The sequence below is a fragment of the Ipomoea triloba genome, chromosome 4, assembly GCF_003576645.1.
Source record: "Ipomoea triloba cultivar NCNSP0323 chromosome 4, ASM357664v1".
Classification (NCBI taxonomy): domain Eukaryota; kingdom Viridiplantae; phylum Streptophyta; class Magnoliopsida; order Solanales; family Convolvulaceae; genus Ipomoea; species Ipomoea triloba.
The window spans coordinates 10,499,157-10,510,745 of record NC_044919.1 but is presented as its reverse complement, the minus strand read 5'-3'; the positions used below and the strand labels follow the sequence as shown (position 1 = coordinate 10,510,745).

The 11,589-nt window shown below is 35.3% G+C and overlaps 1 protein-coding gene across 1 annotated transcript; it reads left to right on the top strand.

Moving 5' to 3' along the window:
• The first annotated feature begins 6,733 nt into the window (after positions 1 to 6,733).
• On the top strand, positions 6,734 to 10,093 carry LOC116015438 (heat shock factor-binding protein-like). The gene is made up of 5 exons (XM_031255505.1): positions 6,734 to 6,862; positions 7,956 to 8,006; positions 8,578 to 8,601; positions 8,703 to 8,745; positions 9,643 to 10,093. Exons 1-5 carry the CDS (start codon positions 6,860 to 6,862, stop codon positions 9,783 to 9,785), a joined length of 264 nt encoding a protein of 87 aa, XP_031111365.1. The 5' UTR covers positions 6,734 to 6,859; the 3' UTR covers positions 9,786 to 10,093.
• The last annotated feature ends 1,496 nt before the right edge of the window (positions 10,094 to 11,589 follow it).

Below are 11,589 nucleotides of genomic sequence, written 5' to 3'. Positions count from 1 at the left end.
TCAATTTTATTTTAAACTCATTATTCATTATCCATATAGTTAATTTTTCCACTTACTTTATATTATCTACATTTCTTCTGAGTCCTATGTATTAAAAAAAATTATTTAATAAAAATTTCAAGCAAATAATGTCACTATCTAAATTGTCATAATATTAAAAAAATACATTTTAGTAAACAAAAAAATTGAACTAAACTTAGTCAATTAAAAAAGTCACAAAAACTTGAAGCAAATAATTCTTCTACCCATATAGACTCCATTTTTACAAATTTAAGTTTTTCAATCAAAAGAAGGTTTGATATTGTGATCACTCATTTGGAATGATAATAGATGTGTCATTATACTACATAATAGTTGACACGCATGCAATATATCTTTGTTTATTAACTATGTTCTTAATTAATTTAACTGAACGTTTAATTACATTTTTATGCTAATAAATGCAATGTTTTCAAATAAATATATGTTAAGAAACTGCATAAGAAATTAAGAACATCACTTAATTTTTTTAAAAAGAAGAAAATATATATTCAAAGTTTAGTCAAAATCATTTTAAATCCATCACTGAACACGTATATAAATATAAGTAATGTGGGCAACTCTCATCCAAGTTGGTTGGCCAATTGGTTTAGTAAATACAAAGTTAAAAATTCAAACTATTCGTACCACTATACATTGCCCAACAAGATTGGTCGGAACTAATCATCTCCGACCGCGGTTAACCCCATCTCCATACCAGGGTTCTCGACCCGAGCAAACGCCCGGTAAACTCCATTTTGAACAAACCTCACCCGACCGGATTTGACTGGAAAGTCCATTAACATGATCAGTCGCTAAGTCTTTTGCCACACAATTAATTCAACGATACTCCTTGTACAAAACGACCAGTCATATCGCATTATATTCATCACCTTTTCAGTCTCATATGAATACTTAGCATGATAGTTATGACTGCCCAACTTATACATCAACACATGTAAGACATGTTGATAGCCCGGCATGTTCACCTCACCTCGCCTATAAAAGGTGTATTAATTGCTAGAGGGAGGGACCTTTAGACTCCTTCCACACATTAGACACTTCTGACCATCGTATTTTGTTTACTGATCTCATTACTGATCGTAGTAGTCATATTCATTTGGGTTCAGACACAATACAACGAAACTACTAATCCAATTATTGTATTTGTCACATCATAATTAAAAATATTAATTAAATCTTCTTAATATAAACCTTAGAAACTAAATTAATAATTAATCATTTTTAATATAATATAGATTATGACTATGTTTGGCAAACCTAGCTGAAACAGTAGCTGAAAGCTGAAAAGTAGTTGAAAACTGAAAAACTATAAGCCCGAAGCTGAAATATGAAGAGCTGTTAAGCTAGCTGTTATGCTTAAAAGTGTTTGGTAAAATTAGCTTTTTGATAAGTTGATAAATGTAAAAAGACTAAAAATGACATCTTCATAAAAGTTAAATAGTTTTAAATTTAAATAGGTTTGTTTACATATTAAAATATAAAATAATGAAATTAATATAATTTAATAAAATATAAAGTAAGAACATATATTTGAAAATATATAAAGTAAAACAAGATGTTTATAATTCATAAAATTAGTTCATACAAAAATTATTGTTCAAACATAAATATCAATTTAAAATTACAACGAAACATATTGAATAAAAAAGGCCAAATGAGTTTTAATTGGGAAGGATGAATGATGTCGTTTATATAAAATAATAAGGATAAAGATGGAAAAAAGTTAAGAAGCTACTAGCTTATTTTTGAAAAGCTACCTGAAATAGCGTTTCAAAATAAGCTCTTATTTTAAGCTACTAGCTTATTTTGAGAACATTACCAAACAAATCTTATAGCTTATGATTAACAAGTGAGTTTGAATTCCGTAACTGATTACAGGAGAGAGGTAGAGTCCATATAACATAACACACTAAAGACTCTCCTACTCTATAGGCTAATCACTAAAGACTAGGCTACAACAACTAAACTAACAACATAACATAAAGAATAAAGAATAAACAATGATACAACATATCATAATATAAGCTGGACTCACACACCCCCTCAAGCGAATTGTTGAATCTCCACAACATTGAGCTTGCGTCGAAGAGCGTGGAATCGCGGTGCTGGAAGCGGTTTAGTGAAGATGTCAGCCAGCTGGTCCTGTGAGGAGACAAAATTTACTGTAAAAGCCCCGGAAGCTACCTTGTCACGAACAAAGTGGAAATCAATCTCCACATGCTTGGTCCTAGCATGAAACACTGGATTGGCTACGAGATAAGTAGCGCCGAGGTTGTCACACCATAAGTGAGCTGGTTTGCCGGTGTCGAGCCCTAGCTCACGGAGAAGAGAGACTACCCAGGTAACTTCTGCAGAAACATCAGCCAAGCCTTTATACTCAGCTTCCGTCGAAGAGCGTGCGACTGTACGTTGCTTGCGAGAGAGCCAAGAGATAAGATTGTCCCCATAGTAAACTGCGTAGCCGCTAGTGGATTTCCTGTCTACAGGGCAGCCTGCCCAGTCAGAGTCGGAGTAAGCATGTAGTTCTGTAGACGAAGAAGGAGATAAACGGAGACCATATTGCTGTGTTCCTTGCACATATCGAAGAACCCGCTTTAAGAGACTCCAGTGTTATGTCGTTGGAGAGTGCATAAACTGACAGAGGCGATTAACAGAAAAGGACAGATCAGGCCGAGTAATGGTGAGGTATTGCAGAGCACCAACTATGCGACGATACTGAGTAGGATTGTCAAAAACTTCATCAGTTGGAGTAACCAATTGAGTAGTAGCAGCAGGAGTTGCCAGTGCTTTGCAGTCCGTCATACCAGCTCGCGTCAAAATATCTTTCATGTAACGCCGTTGGGAAAGTAGAAACCCATGAGAGTCAATAATTGTTTCAATGCCCAGAAAGAAACTCAGAGCTCCCAAATCTCTGATCTTAAAGGTTTCGGATAGGCGGGCTAAGAACATGTCAATCAACTGAGTATCATTACCTAACACAATGATATTGTCAACGTAGACTAGCAGGTAAATCTTAGACGCACCAGCTGTGTGGTAAAAGAGAGACACATCAGTCTTTGAAGCAGAAAACCCTGAGGAACACAAGAAGTCATGCAGGCGCTTGAACCACACACGAGGTGCCTGTTTAAGCCCATAAAGAGATCGCTGTAGATGACACACATGGGTAGGATGTACAGGATCCTCATACCCCGGAGGTTGTTTCATATACACAGTCTCGGAGAGATGACCATTTAAAAAAGCATTGTGCACGTCTAGCTGGCGTAGTGTCCATTTGTTAGAGACAGCAAGGGAGAATAGTAGTCGAACAGTAGTCGGTTTGACGACTGGACTGAAGGTGTCAAAGAAATCTTCTCCAGCAACTTGATTAAAACCTTTGGCAACAAGCCTTGCCTTGTGTCGTTCAATTGTGCCATCCGCCTTACGTTTAGTTCTGAACACCCATTTGCAGCCAATGACATTCATGTTTGGGTTCGGGGGTATTAATTTCCAGGTGTTATTATGGAGCAAGGCATTAAACTCTTGGTCCATAGTATCCCGCCATTGGGCATGTCCGACCGCTTGTGAGTAACATGTGGGATCCACAGTGGTTGTAAGGGCGTAGAATTGTTCACCAGTTCCTTTTGTTTTATGCCGAGTGCGCATGGCATGACCCTCAGTATTACCAGGTCTGACCTGCGACGGGGCTGAATCAGATTGTGCCTCAGCTGGAGCTGGAGGAGGTTGAATAGCGAGGTGAGGTGGTTCTTGAGCCAAAGGCAACACAGCAGGAGTCAAGTTCATTGCTCCAGCTACAGTGCTTGGACACATACCCCAGGGTTCATCACTGAGTGGTGGCGGAGTAGGATTAACCTGCAAAGGAGTTTCAAAAGGAAAGATGGACTCGTTAAATCGGACATGACGACAGATGTAGACAGCCCCAGTTTTCAGATCCATGCAGTGATACCCCTTAAATGAAACCGGGTAACCTAGGAAGACACATGAGGTGGAGCGATACTCAATTTTATGCTTGTTATAAGGACGAAGATAGGGAAAACATTGACACCCGAAGACACGAAAGAATGTATATGTAGGTGGGGTTTGGAAGAGACGATAGTGTGGACTGTCAAAGTTAATGGCAGCCGAGGGTAGATAATTGATTAATTGTGTAGCTGTTTCGAAGGCATAGTCCCAGTATGTATGCGGAGTAGAACTCGTGGCTAAAAGAGATAGACCGGTTTCGACAATATGTCTGTGCCGACGTTCAACTCTGCCATTTTGTTCGTGAGTGTATGCGCATGATTTTCTGTGAAATATTCCGAGTGATTCAAAGGTTTTATGAAGGCGGAGGTATTCACCCCCTAAGTCAGACTGTATGGTTTTGATAGAACAGGAAAACCGCCGTTCCACCATCACCCAGAAAGAATCAAAAAATTTATATATATCGGACTTCAGCCGTAAAGGGTAAAACCAGCAATACCGGGTGAAATCATCAACAAACAGCACGAAATATCTGGACCCAGTAGAGGAAATAACCGGAGATGGGGCCCAGATATCTGTGTATAATAAATCTAGGACATTGCGACTATTATTATCGACCATATCTAATGGAAAACGTGCCGATTTTCCAAGTTGGCACGGTGTACAAAGATTGTGTCTATTTAAATTATTAACACTAACAGGACACTGTGGTAAGACACGACTCAAAACTTGATTGTGGGGATGCCCAAGCCGTTGATGCCAAATAACTGATGAGGCTCGAGTAGACACGAACGCAAAGTGAGACTGAGGAACGGACAACTTGTAGAGACCACCGACCGTTGACCCTTTAAGAAGCACCGCCCGAGTGTTGCAGTCCTTCACAAAGAAACAGTTGTTATGAAACTCAAAGAATACATTATTTTTCATTTGTAAATTTAAACACAGATAGAAGTGGTAACGATAATTTTGGAACACATAGAATTTGTGACATTTTTAATTGTTTAGACTGGGACGGGATTACTGCATGGCCGATTCGGGAGACTGCCAAACCTGCGCCATTGCCGACCTTTAACACGTCCCCGCCATTGTAAACATCCGAGTGATTCAGCATAGCGTCGTTCGAAGTTGCGTGAGACGTAGCGCCGGTATCCGGGTACCATGCGTCGGAGACTACCGCGCCATGCTCACCATCCACAGCGACATTCGCATGAGCAGCCGGGCGATCATCATAACGCCGGAAGCAGTGGACGGCGGTGTGGCCATGCGACCGGCATATCTGACAGCGAAGAGAACTGCCGCCGCCGCCGCCTCGTCCACGACCTCCATTGCCGCGACCTCTCCAGTTCCGGCCGCCGCGGTGTTCCTGAATGTTAAAATTTATCTCACATTCTGTGTAACATTTTGATTTTTGCATGGTCAATTTATTGGAAGTTATTATAAAAAGATCTAATGTTTTGCCTTGTTTATGCTTTAATTTCTTGATATGTTATGGCCTCTTGGTGGCTACTTTCGGATTTATGGGTTGTTAATTGTTATGCAATCAAATTCATTTTGGTGTGATGCCTAAGACTCTAAGAAGTAGTTTTATGGGTCATGTCATGTGTATACCATTCCTTTTTTTTTTTTGGTGTCGGAGAATTTATATCCTCTTATTATTTTTAATCTTGAAAATATGTTTGACAACATAAAAAAGGGTTAAATTTCCAAGAGACCTCAAGAATAAATATTTGATTGGAGAGCATTTTCTTATACTATGACAATCCCTAAAGGATCTTTCGGGTAACAAATGGTTATAATTCCCAATTGACTAAATTTAAGACCCCATAATTTTGTATGTCTCTAAATATGACAACCTTACATTTTCTCACAATTGAAACTCTGTAAGCAGAACATTATAATTGATAAAAATACAAGTTAATTACCTTGTACTTTGACAATCATGACAAATATTACACTAAATATTTTGAGTCTAATTGATTTTTGAAAGAAACACCAAAATAAGTTCAACAAATATTCCGACCCCGATTGAGGTGAGACTTGAACTTAAAACCTTCTTTATGGAAAGTAACAATAATACAATCGATGAGATATTGAGTCACTTGGACAATGTATGATGAGTAACTTTTTACTAATTTCGTTGGACATATATATATATATATATATATATATATATATATATATATATATATATATATATATATATGTTGAAATAGGGGTGGACGTTTCGGGATTTGGTTCAGTTTCAGTATTTCGGTATTAAAAAAATGATATCATTCGGTTTAACATTATAGTACGGTTTGGTTTCTATTTGGTAGATCGAGGACTGTCGAAGAGTCATCAAAGTTCATCGAATTTTTGCTGGAATGGTAGTGACCGGTTATGACAGGCCCATAACCAATTGGTGGACTTCTATGCACGAAAATAATATTTTAGATGGTTTAATTACACCATTTAAAAGTTTAATGACCTAATTATTTTATCAAGTAGAGTTCAAACACTTATTTGAACATTTTTTTTTTCATTTCTTTTGAAAGGAATCTTGTTATTTTTATTTTTATTTTTTATTTTTAACATGAAATTTATTGCGGATTGAGTTCTCTCTCTCTCTCTCTTTTTTTTTTTTTTTTTTTTTTTTTTTTTTTTTTGAGTTCAATTTTCTAAAAGGGTTAAAGGGATGATAAGCAGAAATTACAAAGGTGGGGGGACCCATTTTATCATTTCAAAATTCAAATTATCATAAAAACTCACAAAAAATCACACTCCCCATTTTCGCACTTCCGCTCTACACATTTACACCCACAAGTAAATCAAACCACCTTCCTCATTCGGACTCCAGAGCTTCGAGAATCAATCGGAATTAATGGTAAATCTGATTTGGTTTTATTTTTCTGTTCCTGAAAATCAAATCAATTGAGTTTTATTTGAGATTTAGGGCTAAATAATTTACCTTTTACATATGAACTATATTCGGCCTGTTTGAACTGCTGCTTTTAGATTTTGGACTATGTATTATAGTTTTCAAGCTAATTGAGAAAAATATTACCAATTTATTGATATAAAACGAGAATGTGTAGAATTGTACTGAAATGATGAACGCAGTTTTCACGTTAGCTGGGATGTGGTCGTATAAACTAAGAGAGATTGTCTTAGGTGGCTTCAGACTTCACTTCTAATGGGCTGTGGAGTGTGATGCTCAATTTTGGTAGATAATATATATATAGCTTTGCCATTTCCTGTGGAAAACCCTACTTATGATTTCTGCTTATAATTTTCAACAAGTGTCATGTTTGTAGAGTTTCTGAATGGAAGTTAGTTGAGCTTGATCTATGTTTGCTAGTTGTCTATGAGATGAGAATTATGATTATTTTCATGGAGCTTAGGAATGGGAACCTTTCTATTAAGAACTTGTTTCAAGGTTAATATGTGCCCTTTCTGATATTCATATTTGCTAAAAACATTCTCTTTTTCTAATATTCATATTTACTTTCAAGTGTCGTTTTTCTCCTTTCATATTTATTTACTAAGTGATTAGGATTTTCACACTTTTAATGGCCTCATTTTTGCTATATCTTGAGACAATTAAGTTGTATTTCCTAGTTTTGTCATTCTTGAGTTTTAGTTTCCAGTGGGTATATGACAAATAAATTTAATTGATACAAGTTTCCGTTAAGTTGTTAACCTCAGTATCTATTATGATTGAGTGCAACAAAGGCACTAACTATAACAGTCTAGGGGCTGTATAAGCATATTGTAATACTCTGTACTAGTTAAATTGAAATAGAGAAGATTTCTATTTCAGCATCAATGTCATTAAAATGTAAAGATGCTTAAGAAATCACAGATGAAGTTTTCTACCTGGATTATTTTCCTGTGGAAGCGAATTTGTGTTCTAGCCTCAAATCTGTCTGGTTATATGTGTATTCTTTTGTTGAACTGCTGAAATTGGCATTTGGCAGGATGGGCATGATGGAGATAGTTCAAAACAAAGCGCTGATATGACTGTATTTGTAAGTTTTCATATAAACTATTCAATTTTCACTTTCTTTGAGATAAATACTCCAGGGTGTCTAACAAGCAAACTTGGATTTTCCAATTATAATATCAGCAATAGAAAATGGATTTAATGAATACTGATCTCAACTATTAAGATTTCTAGTATACATTCTTTTGTTCATGGTGAATGTTTGTCAAGGTTGCTGTTTTGGGGAAAAATAGGGACCTAAATTTTCTTCTTTTTCATAAGCTTTATTAATATTGAAATATGATCATTCTTATGAAAAAAAAGCTGATATTGTTATTATTAGTGATTATTGATATGGTACTTTTATTATGGTTCTATTTATTAGAAATTTACAAGAAAATTAATGGTGACCCTCTAGCATACTTTCTTAACCCTGAATATATTTTACTATTATGATAGGAGCATGGTTGTTAACATATCATATACAGGATGGTATCTTTTGTATACTTGATGTTTTGGATGTATTGATCACCTATTCACCTATAGCCATTACCTTTATTGACCTCTTTCCTTTTTTTTTTTGCTTGTCCCTTGTTTTCTTTCCATACCCCTTTCAGGTACAAAATCTTCTTCAACAAATGGTGAGTTTTCGGGCTCCTCCAGGATTTTTCTTTGATTAATTCTATCATTTGAATGTTTCAAAGATCTATCAATTTTTAAATGATTTTCCTTTTCATTGCAGCAAACTAGGTTTCAGGCAATGTCTGAATCCATCATTTCAAAAAATATCCTTTTCCATGGACTTCTTTTTATATTATACCACCTTTTTTTTAATATACCTCTTGCACTGTTGCATTTCTTTCTTAGACCAACTATTTCATGCATTTCCTTTAGTCAGCAACACAAGTTATACTAAGGGTGTGTTTGGAAGCCCGGAAAATGATTTCCGGAAATCATTTTCCGGGCTTCGTGTGTTTGGCAACAGCAGGAAAACGTGGTCAACAGAAAACATTTTCCGTTGACCACGGAAAATCAATGCAAAATTCCGGAAAACAACTTCCGGACAAAAAGTCCGGAAGTCGTTTTTCGGAAATGGGAACAAGGCTCCATAGCAAGCCGTCCCTCCTCAGTCGGCGGACTGGTTTCCGCCGGAAACCGGGCAGCCGCCGTCTTTTTTTTTTTTTTTTTTTTTAATAATATTTTTAATTAATTAATTAATTTATAATAAATATTATTAGTTTATATATTTTTATATTTTAAATAAAATAATAAAAATATATAATTATATATTTCTACTCATTTTTCACTCATTTTCCGGAAAATGAACCAAACAACCAAAGACAGTTTTCCGGAGTACATCCAAACACTGAAAATGAACTCATAGAAAACATTTTCCAGAAGTTATTTTCCTGCTTTCCAAACGTACCCTAAATATATGTTTCATTTGAAAGAGAACAAAAATATCCAAGGATGTGAAAATGAACTTTCTTGTTTGGGTCCTTTTGGGATGCAGGACTAATTTAAGCTACAATTCAAAATCAATTTTAACTGAATATGTTGCTACTGCCAATGGCGATAAGAAAGGTGTCATGATGAATGTAGTCTCTTTTACTGTCATGGGAATGTTTAAGAGTGCCTTATGCTTTGTGTAAAAATAAATTTTGCCCTTGACAATGTTGCACTTGATGAGATGGGCAATCGGATTGATGAATTGGAGCAGAGCATTAATGATCTGAGGGCAGAAATGGGTCAAGACGGGTCTCCATCACCATCAGTGGCATTGAAGTCAAAGGAAGAGTCCAAGTCAGAAAATGATTCAGCATAAAACTATGCATACTGTAGTATCTAGATATGGCTGGATGGGTGTTTGTCATGTTTGGTATGATTTCCATAAGATTATTTTGGTATAGTGGGTTAACTCTTGGAATTTCAACCTCTTAATTATATTTTCTTTAGAACCGGATTTCACAAGGAAAATTCTCCAAGTGCCATTTGGTCTTTCTTGAATTTTTTGTATTCTCTATATGTAGTGTAATATATACTTGGGAGCGTGTTCGAGCCTATCCATGGTTGCTGTTTCATAATGTGGTTTAGTATTATTTGTTTAAGGGAAAATGACACTTTTTCTCTCTATGTTATGAGTATATAGCACTTTTTCTCCTTGAGTTATTAAAGTGACAGTTTTTCTCCCTCAGTTATTTTAAAAGTGATAGTTTTTCCTCCTATAATGTTAAATTGACATTTTTGCCTTTAAAAATAACTATTTCATTTATTTTTATTCTCTAACCAATTATTACTAATATGTATGAAAGATCATGGTTCGATACGAACCTAATAGAGTACTGTAGCAATTGAACTTAAATAGTATGGACGGTTACGGTTACGATTCAGAACCGAAAAAAATAAAATAAAATAATTGTTGAATTTAGACTATTTTTAAATAAGAAATAAAATTATAAAAATAAATAAATAAATAAATAAGTTTTGATTGACGGTTCAAAATTGAAAATTGTAATCGAACCGTACTGATTTATCAAAATAAGTGTTTGATCATTTTCACTATATATGACTGTGGTTCAATTTCGGTTCACGGTTCAACAATTATTTAATTTTATTTTTTCGGTTCTGAATCGTAACCAGAATCGTCCATACGATTTCAGTATGATTGCTACAGTGTTTGGTTAGGTTCGAACTGAATCGTGATCATCCATACATATAAGTAATAATTTGTTGGAGAAGAAAAATAAATGAAATAATTATTCTTAAGGATAAAAATGTCAATTTAACATTTCAGGTGTAAAAAATGCCACTTTAATAACACACGGGGAAAAAGTGCTATATGCACATAACATAGGGGGAAAAAGTGTCATTTTCCCTTTGTTTAATCTGATAAAAATTGTAGATTTATGCCTTTCAGGTGAAAATTAAAGCCACATGCTCTGGTTTAAGCACTTGCTCAAACCCTTCTCCCCCGAACGGTTGTGGACCCCACTTTAAATTGTACTACAAAATGGCCACTTAAATGTCATTTTAGTGCTAATTTTTTAAAGGTGAATAAAACAATAAATAACATTTGGTACTCTATGATTGTAAATGGGAAACAAAAAGGATTTTTCTAATCTTCTAGGGGTTTGGGGAATTGGGGCAAGGGGGTCCAATATCCCCAAACCTCTTTGTTGTTGTAGTTGAGTTGTTATCCATGCTCATTGCTCAGAAGGGGGCTTCTTTTTCTCAACTCATTGCTCATTGTTCTAAACTTGTCTTTTGCTGATAACATTGTTATTTTACTTATGGGAGACTAAGAATAAAATATTGTTATAATACACCCTTAAATTTTTCAATGTGTTAGGAATAAAATATTATTATAATTTATAAATTTTGATGATACAAATTATTATACATAGCGACTGTGTTTGTTTGAATTTTTGCACCCATTTGTGGCCCACCCATTGCGTGTTCAATTGTTTATACCTACACTAGGATTTATCTTGTATTGTGGACTCTGATTCAAAATGACATTTAAATTAAGTGCTTACAGTTAATATATTATGTACCTATTACAATTAACATATTATGTACCTAAGCCAAAGACCTTGTGGTCTAGTGGCACCTGGTGTCCCGGTTTATAC

Bases quoted from the DNA above. Each gene is read 5' to 3' on its own strand.
- LOC116015438 (XM_031255505.1), top strand. The intron at 8,602-8,702 runs GTGAGTTTTCGG...TTTTCATTGCAG, and splicing joins AAAATCTTCTTCAACAAATG to CAAACTAGGTTTCAGGCAAT. The intron at 8,746-9,642 runs ATATCCTTTTCC...ACAATGTTGCAC, and splicing joins TGAATCCATCATTTCAAAAA to TTGATGAGATGGGCAATCGG.